Source organism: Parambassis ranga, chromosome 7, assembly GCF_900634625.1.
Source record: "Parambassis ranga chromosome 7, fParRan2.1, whole genome shotgun sequence".
NCBI classification, from domain to species: domain Eukaryota; kingdom Metazoa; phylum Chordata; class Actinopteri; family Ambassidae; genus Parambassis; species Parambassis ranga.
In genome coordinates this window covers 4,244,427-4,260,684 of record NC_041028.1, presented here as the reverse complement: position 1 = coordinate 4,260,684, position 16,258 = coordinate 4,244,427, and the positions used below count along the sequence as shown (strand labels likewise).

Sequence of the window (16,258 nt, the reverse complement as noted above, 5' to 3'; positions counted from 1 at the left end):
AACAGAAGGGAGAGGACAGCAGGGCAGACGCTCTCCCAACACCTGCACCTGGTCACTTGATTCTCGCTCCCTCCAAAGAGGGAAGAACTCAACGTTTAAGGATCAATGGAGCAACATATTGACCTCATGGCGGTGATAGCTGCTGTCATCCAGGCGTAAACTTTTGGAAAGAGTGGAACAAAGCGAGCAGCTTTCTGTCTGTTTTTAGATGTTAGTTGTGTGGAAGAATGCCGACTGATTAGCCAGCGAGGTTTTTTTTTTTTCTTGTTGTTGTTCTCAAGAAGGAACTTAGGAACCTATCGGATTGTTTCATGCCTGCGCAGAGCTGCTCCTGATCCTGCTGCTGCTGCTCAGAGAGATTTTTCCAGTCCCAGCTCCGAGGCGCATAACGCGGGGAATGCAGCGGTAACATCCCGCAAGAGTTTTGTGGATCTGACTGAGAAGCTAGAGCAGCTGCAGCTGAAGAAAAAGGGCAGAAATATCAAAGGTAGGACATTTAACTCGTCTCTGGTTTAACTTTTAACTCGCTCTTGGTTACTCTGTAGCGTATAGCAGATGACTGGAGTGCACACACACACACACACACACACACACATTTGTTCCTATTTCTGGATGTTGAGTTCACAGGTAAGTGCGCACTCCTCTTCTGAAAAAAAGAAAACCTGTAATTATTTTCTTTCTGGTTTTTTTTTTGTATGAAGGAAAAGCATGAAGCCTAATATTACAGCAGAACTTTAATATGTAGCTGCTGTTCCCACCCAGCTCGGAGAGCCAACAGAAAGTCGTACAAATGCCACGAAATCAGGCCATCACACACTTGGAGACACACAAGGCACACATATACCACTGAAGGACAGTTAATTAGGTATTTTAAGGTAGTGCAGTAGCCATTTATATTCATATTTATGTCCGAATCTCACACAGTTTATATGGAGGACATTCAAATGTGGGTTTGATTTATTATGATTAGCTCTCTGCTGACATTTTTGGTGACAGTGTCCATTTGTGTATGTATTTTTCATGAAGTGGTGGTGTGTGTGTGTGTGTCTGTGTGTGTGTGTGTCTGTGTATTATTAGCAGTGGATTTACAGTGTTTGAGAGAGAGAATAGACATGAAGATCTCCTGCAGAGCAGAGGTGCCAGGAAGCCTGTTTATAAATCTCCTCCATGCTCATCGTTTTTTTTTTTCACTTTCACCACAACTTTCGTATATTATGTGTCATACACAAATCAAGAGCTTATTGTTAAAATCTATTTTGTGAAATCACACACATGAATAAGTCCCCTCTAAAAGCCCTCATCTTCCAGTCTTGTGTATGTGCCACAGGAGGCCCGGGGCTTCAGGGATGTCATGAGAAAAAACAGAAAAGCCCCGTGGGGATGGCTTATAGACGGAGCAGAGCACACCTTCAGGGAGACAATTTAATGGATGTTATGGACTCAGCTTTTAGTATTCATAATTTATATGGGATCCTCTCCAGCAAAGTGCAGATGCATAATGAATGCTTGAGTTAAGGTCTAACAGTTAGGCTACGTTTCAACACCCCTAAACTGTCAGAAATTGTTTCAGCGAGGGCTACCTGTGTCTTTGAACTGTCATGTCTTTCACCCGTTAGACTCCGAGAGTATACGTGCTTTGTTTGAGGAATCACTGATGGGCATCTTTACTGTCAGTTTTATGCAGTTTTCTATTAAATTAATGCACAACACAGCATATATAAGACGATGTAAAAGATGAAGACCTTCTTTTTCCGACTCTTTTTTTTTTTTTTCTCCAAGTGACTGTGTCTGCAAGTACCATTATACAGTTCTAACACATACCTCACTACATTTACACTTTAAATAAATAATAGGGCTGTCATATTTTCCAGTGCAGGTGTGAAGATTTGGACGTTGTTCTCGCCTGCCAAACTATACGTCTTGCCTTGGAAGGCTGCAGGCCAAACTTCTGATCAGAGAGATCAGAGAAAGAGAGGGAGAGACAGACACAGAGAGACTATCCTGCCTGTCCTTCCTTCTTTTTATGTCTCATATTTCTCATGGGGCACTCTGTAATAATAGTTCATTCCTCTTTCTTCTTTCGTCCAGATTTAGATCTCTGTGGGCTACCTGCATGACTGTTACCATGACAGCATCTGGAGCCCAGCTCCTCCTGTTGGCCTTATGTGTTTACGGAGGCTGGGGCCTGCAGCAGTCTGCTCCGCGGGTTCGCCTCTCCTTCAAAGGTGAGTTCGTACCAGATCCTCTAAAACTCCCTCTGACAGCGGGGATTATCATAATAGTTTATTTTACTTGTTTGGTTTCTCCCACACACACACACACACACACACACACACACATCCCCACCAGTGGCTATATTTCCTTTTTGTACAAATGTAAAGAAAGTATTTCCTGCCACATGTCAAACTGTGCGACATTGGAAACAAAAGGTGGATGTTACGTGTGGTTGGTTTCTGGTAGTGCCCTTTCACAGAGTTTCTCCCCACACCCTGAAACACACACGCACTGACCTGTCAGAGCTTCCTTGTTTTTGATGTCTGACACTATGACACTAAAAGGAAACACCTGAAATTGGATCACAAGAGCAAAATAATATTTTACTGCTCACCACCAAATTGGTGCAAATTGTGTGTCTGTGTTTTTAAAACCTCTTATTTTGTAGAGATCTGGGTTTTTCCCCATGTAGTCTGCCCACTGTCCTCATTAAGTTTAATGGTAGAGACTAGTGTTACAAATATGTGGAAGACACCTTTGATCCAAACAATGCTGGATGATTACAGTTATTTCTGCGTCCTTATCATGCTGTCACTTCAACTTGTGGATGAGCACACACAAACACACACACACACACATGTACACACAAATGTGTGCGCACACATAATCACACACGTCACACCTGAAGTAAGTGAGAATTAGAGGTGTGAATCAGATTCGGGTGCTTTCATGTGGAGCTGAGTCAAGACGTTCTGGCTGCAGGTCCGGGCAGCATCTGGTGCCTCGTCTTGTTACAGTGCTGAAATTTTTCAGAACATACATGTGTAAAAAAACTACAAATATTTACACATTTTGATTTAAATGTAAGTGCTGTCTCTGCTTGTGCATCCTCATTGTGAAACACTAGCTTATTTTAGCTTTCTAGAGGCTAATCTGGCTGCTTGGGTGAAGCAGGTGGCTCCTTTATGGCCCAACATATCCCAGGATTTATTTTTTTTTTAACCTCAGACTTCACAATCTGAACTTTAACAGCCTAAGAGTAAACTTTTAAAAGTAAACACCAACTGCAGGTTGCTAGGCTCAGGAGCAGTGCTGTGATGTGATGTGATGCAGGACGTCGTCCACTGACTAGTGAGTGACTCTTTTAACAACTTATAACAACTGCAAAGGACTTGCCTGCGGTCAGTGGAGGACAGATCTCTGTAGACCGGCTCCTACCAGGGATAAAGCTCTTCAACTGGGACAAAGTTGAATTGATATTTGCACCTACTCTTCAGTGCCTTACTTTAGAGTGTAACACAAGCTAAAGTGCTGTTAACTTAGCTTGTTTGCAGTTTGAAAATGACAGTGTTAGGTAATGTTTTAGGTTGCAGCTACCTGGCTAAGATTAGCTTGCTTGTGCTGTATGTCATCATTACTAAAATACTGTCTGAATGGATAATGCTTTGAAATATAAAGCAAGTGATACTTATGCATGCTCCTGAGTGCATTGCCAAATCATCAGTGTCTAATTCATCCAAACTCCTTCACTGACCAGCTGACTGCAGCATAGCGGATTGAACACTTTTGTTATGATTAGGATGTCTGAGGTTGAGGTTTTCTTATAGATTTCATTATTATCACGTGTTTTCTGGTTCTTACATTCGCTGGCATTGCTCAACTTCAATAAAAGTCATCTGAAATAAATAGAAGTGAGCAAATGCTGAGATCTCGGGTTGATAACACTGGGATTGCAGTGCTGTTTTGAATTTAATGTTGTAAGACTGAAAACAGCTGTCTACATGCTGTTGATGGCTGTTAGAGACAGATCTGTTTGAGGCTTGAGAGAGTGATTGCTGTGCATTTTTACATGACCTTTAACACTAATCCCACTTCAGTAAACAGCTTATATGTACCAGTGTGTTTTAGCAGCAGGTTAAACAAAGTAGCAGTCTGACCAATTACACAAGTTTGGTCTTGAACTTGATGCTGTCTCTGAAGGGATCCACATCTGCACAGAGCTCTTCATAAGAAATTCAGAGCAGCTGAGAGATGCTGGATTTCAGGTTGTTGTTGAGGTCTTACGGTAAAAGCTCGGTCACCCTTCCCCCTAATTCCAAACAAAAAGCAGAAAAGTTGGATTTACTCTCCAAACGTTTTCTGCCACTCCGAGGATTTATTGTTCATTGTTTGTGACAGCGAGTCTCTTTGTTCCCTGAGGCGCCTGTGGAGGTGGTTTTCGGGGCGGCTGGAGGACATGTGATTCCTCTGGGCGAATGAGCTGGGCTGAGTGACACTCTGGGGGTACAGGAGGCCTGCAGAGGATAGAGATCTCGTGTTGTTTCCTCTGCTGCTGGGAAGTTGTGACACTTGTACACACTTCAAAGAGACTGACCGAGGCTCGTTTGATAGAGTTAGTCAGCATTGCTAGAGAGCAAAGTGTGCCGTGTAACTGAAGCCGTGGTTCAGAATCTCATGCCTTCACCGTGCTGTCACCAGTTTGTTCATACTAGAGACAGGTCTAAATTTCAGTAGTCATTAGTGCCTCAGTGACAATATGTTGTCAAGTTGTAACATGAGAGCCTGTAGTGGTCCAGCTGTAGCTCCATACTTGAATTGTGTGTCCTTCCCCCGTGTTTCCCTATCAGTGTCAGAATGCTGTCAGGGGATAAATGTTTGCTGAATGTTTACCAGATGATGGCAGTACATTGTTTGCTATTTTTGGACAATGGAGACATGTATAGGGGTGTGGTGTTTCCACATTTAGCCTCTTCAGTGAATCCACTATGGCCCAGTGGAGCTCAGCCATAGGCTTGTTATCCTGTGTTTACCTCCTGGGAACAGAACCGGACCTAGTCCCACTTCTAAGACTCCATCCCATCCCATGTCGACCGGAGATCCGCTTACGCAGCTTATTTTAGTGGCACCTTGACTGTATCCTGTGAATGCTGACCTCCAAAGGAAGATGGCAGGCACTTTGATGTAAATAAAGATTGCGCTTCCACTTGAATCCCTGTAAGCCAGCTTCTGACGGGCTTTGTGAACATTTGTCATTATATAAGCCTGCTGTCTTTAACATGCCTCCGCTGTGTCCCAGTGTGCACATATGGTGGTCAATATTTTGTGCATGCCACAGATGTGTGTGTGTGTGTGTGTCTCTGCATGTGCCTCTCTTGACGTGTTTAAACTGATGCAATGAATTGTTGGATGGAGGAATGGAAACAAACATTCAGAGTGCAGACCATTAGTCTGCAGCACATGAAAATTGTTCAATCAAAGCTTTCAGGAGGACAAAAAAAGGAGGAACATTTTCCACTGCAGCATGTCTTAACAGGTTACGCTCTGCTGAACACAAACCTGATCTTAAGAATTAGCGGCGAGTTCCACTGACCGTGTTTCCTGGGGGACCTGCTTTTTTCGCCTAACTCCACCGGGCGTGCGGTGCCTTAAACTCAATCAGACAGGCAGGCCACATAAAATATTAAGATCTTAAAAGCGACTACGATTCTTAAAATGGTGAAAGTTTAGTTATATTTAATCAGTGACACACATTTTCCAGAAGTGAGAACTGTGTTCCTTAAGGGACCGTAAGTTCATCCAAGGCACACCGTGAATATATTTGACTTGCCTTGCCTGCTTTTTAAAGGTTCCATGTGTAGGGATTTAAATAAATTATCCTACACTCATGTGTTAACAGAAAGAAATGAGACCTCCCACAACTTCCACAGTTGCCCTTATGCTTAAGGTCACACAGTGGATGTGGGCCTAATACCTTTCCCCATCAAGACCATGGTCCACTTGGCCCTCCTGGCTTTGACTTCAGATGTCTGTCTGGCAATCTGCCCATGTGGGTACTGTTTGAAGTCTGTGGTTTGATTGTAGGTCAGTGTCAATGACTTAATGCAAAAATAAGTCCAGAGAGAGAGTTCTCAGCATAAAACCTGGTTTTAGGGAGCTTTTCCTTTATCGATTGACATCTAAGCATTCTTCAGACCTCTGCTGTCCCATGCTGCTTTTGCTGCTCTCTCCTGTTCCACCGTTGACAACCAATCGTCAACTTAAAGAGGTAACCATGTGACACTACCTACTGTAGCAAAATACTAAATGAATAACATTCATTCAAACTCCTGGGGCTAATCCGGTTGCAAAATATGTGGCTTGTCATTACAATAAGTTATGTATTAGCATCAAATATTTTTAACTAGCCCTGCAAGCTCGGGCGGTTAGCCTGCATTGCTTTTTATTGCCAGCTGACGACCCACAAGCTACAATATTTCTTTCTCATAATGTACCTGAAATACATAACACAACGTTTTCCCACAGAACTTATGGACACGAGAGCGGCGCGACCCTTCAGCTTCACCTTCAACACCAGCGACTACCGTATCCTCCTGATGGATCAGGATCAGGGCCGTCTGTACCTGGGCAGCCGGGAGTACCTGGTGGCTCTGGATATGCATAATGTCAACAAGGAGCCGCTCATAGTGCGTATAGCAGCTTGACGCTAAATCCAGTCTGCTATGTGGAATGTGGGATTAGGTCTCTGCAAGTGCAGTGATCCTCAGTAATTCTCTGCTTTTGGTGTGTTTTTTTTTTTTTTTTGAACAACAGATCCACTGGCCGGCGTCTGCTAAGAGAAAAGGAGAATGTCAGATGACAGGAAAAGGCCGACAGGTTTGATCACGTATTCGCATCCTGTGTTTTTCACAAAGCTTTCAAGATGGCACGGTGATGTTTGAATTCCATTTGTCTCGCACTCCCCTTTTTGTCCAGGGTGAATGTGCCAACTTTGTGCGGATGATAGAGCCCTGGAACCGCACCCACCTCTACACCTGTGGAACGGGGGCGTACCAACCCATCTGCACATTCATCAACAGAGGCTGGAGGGCAGAGGTGAACACGACATTTACAGCTCTCTGAGTGGGATTTGCAGCAGACTCTCCCATCAGTAGACCTGGAAAGCTTTGCCCTGCTAAATATTTCAGGACTACAAACTGGGACACTGATTTGTTTATGATTTTCCCATGTTCCCTTGTGGTATCTATTTTTATACATTCTCCATGTCTAATTTGCCGCTGCAGGACTACCTGTTTAGGCTGGTCCCTGGGTATGTGGATTCAGGGAAGGGAAAATGTTCCTACGATCCCAAACAGGAGAATGTTGCAGTGCTGATCAGTAAGACGTGATTTATTCATAGTTGAAAATAACACAAAAACCCTCAAGCTGCTGCAACATTTCACCACTCTTTTCTCTTTTTGTTCCCCCTGTGTAGATGATAACCTTTATGCAGGGGTGCATATTGACTTCATGAGTACAGATGCAGCTCTGTTTAGGACCATGGGTGGGAGAACAGCCATCAGGACGGAGCAGTATGATTCCAGGTGGCTCAACGGTGAGTAAGTGTGGGTGTGAGAAGGTAAATGTAGATGATTACAGGTTATGGTTCCTCTCATATTATTTGACAACCGCTCGTCTGAATCCTCTCTGTTTTTATCCTCCAAGAGCCGGTGTTTATTCAGATCCAGCAGATCCCTGACAGTGCAGAAAAGAACGACGACAAGCTTTACTTCTTTTTCCGAGAGAAGAGTCTAGACTCCAGTGGTGGGGCGAGTCCCACGGTTTTAGCCAGGGTGGGACGAGTGTGTCTGGTGAGCCCAGCTGCACTTTGTATATGTGAACAAAATATACGCTTGTGGTATGAATGGCATAATGACCTTGTTTCTGGCTTCCTGTCTAGAATGATGAAGGAGGACAGAAGTCTTTGGTGAACCGCTGGACAACCTTTCTGAAGGCTCGTCTTATCTGCTCGGTGATAGGAGATGATGGGGTGGAGACGCGATTTGATGAACTACGTAAAGTCAATGCATTTTGTTTTTGTCAAAAAACATTTGCATGAACAAGATTATGTAAAAAAACGGCTGCACATATAACAAGGCACAGCCGACACTTGTCACCAGTCGGGTTTTTTTGCAGGTTTCTTTAAGTGATATGCAGTGTAGAGTGAAAAAGCTGGTTTGTAGAGGCAATTAAATGTCTGTGCATTGTAATGCATAGCTTTACATTTGCACAAAAAGTTCTTTCTACATCTTGCTGTGATTGTGCTGTTCCCGTTGAGGTGCGGGTCTTTATACTGCAGGGTAAAATGAGCCCACAGTGACTGAAAATGTGACCGGAATGAATAGCACTCTTCTCTGCTTGGGGTTCAGGGGGTTAATCACAACTGCTTTGAATACATTGTTATTGATTGTGCACATTCTTCTTCTTTCAGGGGACGTGTTTATTCAGCCAACGCAGGATGAACGAAACCCTATGGTGTACGCTCTCTTCACTACAGCAGGGTGCGTCAGTAAATTCACACCCAAGCCCATTAACGTTCTTTTTTTTTTCCCCACACACACATTTTTGTGGCCAGTTCATACTTTAATTTCATAAGTTTGCGTGCAAGTTGTGTCCTACCTCTTACCTCCTAATTGTGTGTTTGTGCTGCAGCTCTGTGTTCAAAGGCTCAGCTGTCTGTGTGTACTCAATGGCTGATATCCGCAACGTCTTCAATGGGCCGTTTGCCCACAAACATGGCCATAATTACCAATGGACAGAGTATACTGGCAAGATTCCCTACCCTCGGCCTGGAACAGTAGGTTGCAGTCATTTTTAAAAGAACTGATTAAAATAAAGACACACACACAGCTTCCGCCTCTTTTTTTTTTGTTCCCTTCAGTGTCCGGGAGGAACCTTCACTCCTGGTATCCGCTCTTCCAAGAACTTCTCGGATGAAGCTGTGAATTTCATCAGAGCCCATCCTCTCATGTTCCATCCAGTTTATCCGATCCACCGCCGCCCCCTGGTGGTGAGAACAGGTGTGGACTACCGCTTTACTTCCCTGGTGGTGGATCAGGTGGATGCTGTGGATGGGCGATATGAGGTGCTTTTCCTGGGGACAGGTGAGACAGGCAGCATGGGACACGCCAGCTTGACGGATGATACAGAACCTAAATCCTAAACAGGATTTATGTCACTTCTAGATCGAGGCACGGTGCAGAAAGTTATAGTTCTGCCCAAGGACCCAACCAGCATGGAGGAGCTGACGCTCGAGGAAGTGGAGGTTTTTCGTGTATGTCTAAATAAGTGATAAACATAACATGAAGATAAAGTCTTAATTATTCTTCTGATTATTCTAAATTATTCTTTAATCATTTACAGACGAGAGCTCCAGTCAAAACAATGAAGATATCGTCTAAGAGAGTAAGGATTCTTTCCTCTTTATCAAAACACACACATCACTGAAGCCTATTTCTCTTAGCCTCACTGAGTGTATTTTGCTTGTGTCACCACAGCAACAGCTGTACGTGTCATCAGACGTGGGGCTGACCCAGGTGTCGCTGCACCGCTGCGGTGTGTACGGCAGGGCCTGCTCGGACTGCTGTCTGGCCCGTGACCCCTACTGTGCTTGGGACGGAGAGAGCTGCTCTGCCTTCACCCCGTCGACCAAAAGGTCAGCGAAACATCATTTCTTTACAGTACACGGTCTCTGCAGTGTAAGAGTGAGGATCATATTTACATTTTAATTCCCAGGAGGAGCAGAAGACAGGATGTCAAACACGGGGATCCACTGAGGCAGTGCAGAGGCTTCAACGCCAAAGGTGTGGTAGTACTTTTTTTTTTTCTTAATCACCCCTCACTTTATTTGTTTAACTGTTTTTCTTTTCTGTTTCCGTGTGCAGTGGAGAAACGTCTGAAAGAGACGGTGCAGTTTGGCGTGGAGGGCAGCAGTACCTTCTTGGAGTGTCAGCCTCGCTCGCCCCAGGCCACTGTCAAGTGGCTCTTCCAGAGGGAAGGAAAGAGGAAAGTGGTGAGGAAGAGTAATCACATTTTTTTAAAATGTAAAATTAGTCTTTATGGTGATAGGGATAAGCTCCTGGATCCTGACCCGTATATTTCAGATACACTGACTCTGAAAAGAAGCTGTGTATGTGAACTATACCATTCTGTAGATGAATATTCAAAGACTTTAATACACAATAACATTTATGTGTCTGTGGTAAGTCTCTCATGGACATAGTAAGTTTACTTAGTTTAAGCAGGCCACAAATCCTGGCTCAGTCCTGAGTCCAAATACAGGACTTGATCTTAATGCCTGCCCACATAAGCTGCTGACTCAGCTGATGATGATCATCAGGCTGCTTTGCTGCCCACGTCCTTCCCAGCTTTCTACTCTGTGTCTAAATCAATCAGTATCATTTTTATCATGGAGCGGATGAAGCAAATGCTGCTGCTCTCCCTGCCTTAGGCTTTCCATGTATGGGCGACCTGTGCTTTCCCCGCCTCAAGCATTTTACCTGTTGCAGATGGAATTGATCCTCTCTATGAATTCAGAGGTTCTGTCTGGTCTTCCCTTCCTTTGACTTTCCTCTGGCTTCATTTTTATCTGTAGCTCAACCGCGTGGGTGGAGTCCTTAAGACCAACCATGGCATCCTTCTGAAGTCCCTCAACCAATCAGACGCAGGGCTCTACCACTGTCTCGCGACCGAAAACAATTTTAAACACACTGTGGCCCGGGTGGCGTTGCGCATCCTCGATCGAGACATCGTTCTAGCTCTCACCGCTCAAGATGATGATGAGGAGCCAAAAACTCACCAGGCAGGGCCTTACTCGCAGCAGTCCCTCACCTCCACACCCTTCCCGCCTGAGATCAGATTGATCAACCAGTACTGCCAGTCCTACTGGGAACAACTCAGCCCCAAACAGCAGCAGCAGCGCAAACGCACCAGCCGCAGGCACACAGAGAGCCAGGACCAAGGCCTCGGCTAGAGGACGGTGCTGTATCCGTCCAGCACAGTCCTGTCTGGACTTTAACAGTGGACTTTTATTTTGACATGTGTTTGGGTGTCACTTCCATTCATTTCTACATTGCAGTGTCAGCGCAGTCGATACATTAAATATATTTTACACTACTGATGACCACATTCTGAATAATACCATGCATTTATAGAACGCACAGCTGGATCGATCACATATTTCACAAACTTGGTGTTTTGGAAAAAGGCGGACTGTGAAGTAGTGTAGAGGAAAGGGGGCTACAACATGCAAAACCATAAAAAAACACAGGTATGGTTTCTTTTAAGTAAAACAGAAATGTAATATATTGATTGTGAATATAATATATTTGGTCCTGATATGGTCATTGGATTACTCTTGTATTGTATGAAGATAATATGATAAATGCATATTTTGCATGCTGTTATTTGTTGTAAGTTGTACATTTTACTGCTGTCCTGTTTTCAAACTTGGTGTGTTTGTAAGATGTAATGTATTCAGTTAAGCTAATTCCAGTGGATGTGTTGTCATATAATGACTCCCTTACTGTGCTGTGCTTTAGTGACCTGCAGTATGTGGGCATTGAAGATTGATTAGTGTACAGTGTTCTTCCAGTTATGCACTTTTGTTGGTGGTGGTATTTGAGGGATTTGGGGGATCTTTGCACAGAGAAAAAGATGATACAGGATTTTTTTTTTGTACAGTATGTTATAAAACAATGGGAATGAAACTGGCCCAGATTTAGTGTTGTTTGTTGGTATTTTTAAAAATGGCTCTTTTTTGATCATATTTTCCAGCCGGAGCCAGTATTCACCTTCATAGTGAGTAAACACAGTGCTATGTGTTGTTGAATCCTACACTGGAAATGTTAGAACAAATATATAAACATTTCAGAATTCTCATAAAATTGTTCTTTCTAGTTTTTTTTGTGGATATTCTTTTATTTATTTAATCGCCCACACAGTTTCTAATGCTCCAGTTTGAAACCTCTAACAAATCATCACTTGACCCAGGAGAGCTCAACTCGCTGCAATACAAAACAAAATGTGAAAGAAAAACAGACCAAATACCAGCAAATAAAGAAAATATCTTGACAACACCTGCTGCAAAATACAACACCTAACATAGGCAAACACAGCACTGTGCTAAAAAGAAGCAGCAACCTCCAAGGCTGGAAAAACAGAGGGACCAAAACCTGCAGTTCCTCTCATGGCAACTTAAGGCTGGCTCCAAAAGCAGGTCAATCTCCACACATAACCCCACCCTCTTTACCTACATATGCGCCAACACTCTTTGTTTCCAGAGGTTTCCTGAAAAGTGTGAATATGGACTGGTAGTTTATTAATATGCAAAAGCAGTTTGAACAGGAGTTGAAATACAGTCTAAGAAAAAAAAAGTACTTGTCTACAGTTGGACACAGCAAACAAGATGCGTCCAACACTTTCTGGGAAATGCTGGTATTGTTTGTGCTATTTCTGTGTTTGCATGTGTACCAGCACGTTTCACATTTACTGGTGTTTTATTTGCATTGCATCTGTGTTGTCAAACTGCTGAAGATAAGTTTTAGCTGATATGCTGGTGTGTTTTGTCTATTTGCCGTGTCTATTTAATCTCTTTTGGCCATCGTACTGGTAAAAGTGCTTCAGTTCAGAAGTGTTTAAAAACAAATCCTTGCTGAACTCATCTCAAAAGCCTCAAAAACATGAACCGCCTCAGTCGTCCCATTCGTCATCATCCTCATCGTCGTCTCCGCCGTCATCTTCGCTTTCATCTGTAAGAAAATAGAGACATGTTGGATTTTGTTGCTTTGATGATTTAACTTACGCATCATTTGTTTAAAGTATGTTTACCAGAGGAATGAATGACTTTACTCCTCTTCTGCATGACCATCATGAGAGCACCAACAATGCCCTCGCCGGATTCTGATGCTGCAGGTGGAGGAGGGTCAGGGTTCTCTGTCACCTGTAACACACAGCAGGTGGAGGTTTAAACAAATACCCACAACAAATGTTCGAATGAGCACATGAGAAGCTGCTTTACATTTCTGAGCTTCTTCCCCAGTCGGATCTGGTCGAGCAGAGCACCTCTGCTGTCTCCACCTCCGGATGAGGGAGAAGCTGGTGCTGGTGTCCCAAAAGAAGGTGGAGGAGGAGGGAAATCTGAAGATATAGAAGTTTGGGGAGGTGGCGGTGGAGGAGGTGGTGGAGGTGGAGGTCCTCCTCCACCTCCACCACCTCCTCTATAGGTTGTAGATGGGGCAGGTGGAGGTGGGAAACCTGTGGAGCGGTGTTGGTTTGAGGGTGGTGGGGGAGGAGGCGCGTTGTGGGAGGACATTGGGGGTGGGGGATGAGAAGGTTTTGAGGATGGTGGTGAAGGGAAGTGAGGCGGTGCAGAGTGTGCTGGTGGAGGAGGAGGCGGAGGACCGCTTCGGCTAGTTGGAGGTGGGGGTGGCAAGTTTCCACGTGGTGCAGAAGGCTGGGGGGGTGGGGGTGCTCGCTGTGACTGGCCTGGTATAGGAGGAAGAGGGCCGGAGCGACCTCGTGGGGGTGGAGGGGTTGGAGCAGATGGACTGGAGCCTGGCAGAGGAGGAAGGGGGCCCTGCCTGCCAGGTGGAGGTGGTGGAGGTCCAGAATCTGTAATGCATGGCACAAAATTACAGTTGAGCTTTATAAATATAGCAGGCTGGATGATGAGCAGCGAGGCTGAGAGAAGCGATGAGGCTGTGAGTCTGACCTCCTCTGTGCACCTCCCTTTTGACGGCCTCCATGCCTCCTGACTGCTCAATCACATTATAGATGAGCTGGGAGGTCCTTTCATCCCTCATTTCAGCTTCACCAATGCCAGCTTGAGAGAGCAGCTTCCACAGGTCGGGGTCAATGTTGTTGGGATCCCATCCAACATGGCTTACATGCCTGACAGGAAAGAAAGACGAGAATCAGTCCAGTTAAGCTTGAAAAACACACAACACGATACCAAACAACACACTCACTTGAATCCGCTCGGGGCTCCTATGTCTGCTTTGGAGAGTTTGGGGCCCTTCTTCTTGCTGTTTTTGATCTTCTTTCCTTTTCCACCGAAAAGTGAGGCAGGTGCAGGTGTAGGCATTGAGCGGTAGCGTGAAGACTGGATGTCAGGGTTTTGGATGTCCACTGTGGCCATGTGTAAGGAACCAGGGCTACCAGAGGCTGGAGAGGAGTGGTACTTATTATTTAGCTTCCTTCATCATCATCATTAGGGGTTAATTAAAACATATAGAAAGTAAGGGGATTACACACCTGGTGGGAGTGGAGGCAGGGGACTATCTACAGTGACAGGCAAAGAGAATTAGTATTATTACACGTGTAGTTCACTGCATGTTTGAATGGTACAGTATACTGTTGTAAAGTGTATATTGCTATTTTACCATTAGGCGGTGGGGGGCGCTGTTTCTTGTCTGTCAACAAGGAAGAGGGAAACCATTTTGCATCACAAAACCAGAATGTCTTAAATCAATATTTATTTTACAAATGAAGAAACTATTTTGTCTGTAAGCTCTTAGCATTTTAATTCTTTTCAGACTCAGTTTAAGTTGATTTAAGCAGTTTTTTTTCATCAACTCGTCAATTTTCATTTCATATTGTATATATTACAAAGTGGAGGCCACAGCCATGCTGACCTTGTCGGGTGTTTCTTTGATTGATTTTGTCCTCGACAACACCTCTGAAGGCTTCTGCTTCCTGTTGCTCAGAGAAGTTCAGTCCGATCTGACAGTCCTGTGTGTTGTTTGAGAAAGGCACAAACAACAGTTTAGTGGGTTGCGATCTTAAAAAAAAACAAAAAACAATGCAGGCCATCACATAATTGCAGGGAGAGGTCGAATGAGGCCACGCTTACATCTGCAGCAAAGGTGTGAAAGTACGGCAGCGGTGAGGAGTAAACAAGTTGGTTGTACAGCTCCTGCTCCCACACCTGCCTCCCTGCCTGTGGAAAAACATGACTCATATGTCAGTCTGTCATCGAGCATGACATCAGTGATCATGAGTCCACTGACATGACGATAAGGTCTTAATAATTTACCTTCACATCAAACATCCGTATGAAGTAGGAGCGCTGAGGGTTGTCTTTGATGAAGCAGACCACTCCGGTGTGCTGAAGGCTCCACACAGAGGGGCTATGAGGCAGAGCCATGAACAACTGTGCCACTGCAGTGGCTATAGACTAAACACACAGACAGACAAGGCTGATATTATTGAAAGCAGCTCAGAGCTGATAGGAGGCCTTTTATTGCATGTTTGCATGTAAATTTACAGTGTTGTGGCGATGATCAAACTTCCTCATCTGCTTTCATTTGCACAAATAACATCTGTTTTCCTCCGTCTCTAAATCTGTAAAAAATGTTTGTAAAATGTGTGCTAATGGCAAGATATTTAACCCAGCTGTTATTAGAGACAAAAAAGGCATCAGCAGCTTCAGTTTAAACTCAACCATGAGTCTAATTCTGACAGCAGAGGAGGAATTGGTTCAGCCACCATTTCCTGTTGCAGCCACCTCGTTTTTGACCTAATATCAGTTCATACAATGTAACAAACAAACACAAAGGCTTCGCTCTATAAACATTAAGCCACAATAAAAGCCAAACAATACGTTAAGGAAACAAAATAGAACACTTGATTTAATGTCTCATTATTTGTTGTCAGATATGATGTTAAACCACCAACAGTAATGGACAGGAAATGACTTTTTGTTTAATCTGACTAAATGACACTATTTGGGAAGGTCTCTTCTCCTTCCGCTTTAACAGTGAAGTTACACATCATAAACCTCTACAAGTCTGAACAGATAAAGTGTAATATGATCCACAGAATGGGCAAACCCCTCCAAGGCCAGCTCAGAACTTACAGCACACCTTCTGCCCAGCAGCTCCTCCAGCCTGTCATTCTCCTGTTGGCTCAGCAGAGAGCTCCGCATGCTCTCCGTTTTACTTTTAGATCCACGGCTCATTGCTCTCCCCTGTAATAAAAACTAAAACACCACAGTTTTATCTTAAATTACTGTCTGAGCATTTGAAAAAGGCGTCCTCGCTTCACAGTCAGAACACAGTCAAGGAAGTTTCTCTTCTCTGTTCTGTGCACACACATCAACTCAAAGCAGGAAACGAACAACCGCACTTCTCTAACCCCCACTTTTCTTCTTTCACTCCGACACACACACAGCACAGATGAATGTGTTACTTCCATTTTCAGAAGGAGGCAGGGCACCGCTGTTCTTCAT

At 44.2% G+C, this 16,258-nt stretch overlaps 2 protein-coding genes across 2 annotated transcripts; one reads left to right on the top strand and one right to left on the bottom strand.

Annotated features, from left to right (window-relative positions):
- On the top strand, positions 1 to 11,002 carry LOC114438400 (semaphorin-3F-like). The gene is made up of 18 exons (XM_028409708.1): positions 1 to 487; positions 2,089 to 2,225; positions 6,517 to 6,677; positions 6,805 to 6,867; positions 6,967 to 7,086; positions 7,275 to 7,368; positions 7,466 to 7,585; positions 7,696 to 7,841; positions 7,931 to 8,045; positions 8,462 to 8,531; positions 8,683 to 8,827; positions 8,912 to 9,134; positions 9,216 to 9,304; positions 9,394 to 9,435; positions 9,528 to 9,685; positions 9,766 to 9,833; positions 9,915 to 10,042; positions 10,625 to 11,002. Exons 2-18 carry the CDS (start codon positions 2,114 to 2,116, stop codon positions 11,000 to 11,002), a joined length of 2,232 nt encoding a protein of 743 aa, XP_028265509.1. The 5' UTR covers positions 1 to 487; positions 2,089 to 2,113.
- A 964-nt stretch (positions 11,003 to 11,966) lies between these two features.
- On the bottom strand, positions 11,967 to 16,153 carry wasb (WASP actin nucleation promoting factor b). The gene is made up of 11 exons (XM_028410815.1): positions 15,887 to 16,153; positions 15,065 to 15,205; positions 14,882 to 14,968; positions 14,664 to 14,760; positions 14,412 to 14,441; positions 14,284 to 14,310; positions 13,998 to 14,193; positions 13,742 to 13,920; positions 13,049 to 13,641; positions 12,859 to 12,970; positions 11,967 to 12,779 (listed from the first exon to the last, which is right to left on the bottom strand). Exons 1-11 carry the CDS (start codon positions 15,986 to 15,988, stop codon positions 12,721 to 12,723), a joined length of 1,623 nt encoding a protein of 540 aa, XP_028266616.1. The 5' UTR covers positions 15,989 to 16,153; the 3' UTR covers positions 11,967 to 12,720.
- Positions 16,154 to 16,258: the final 105 nt, after the last annotated feature.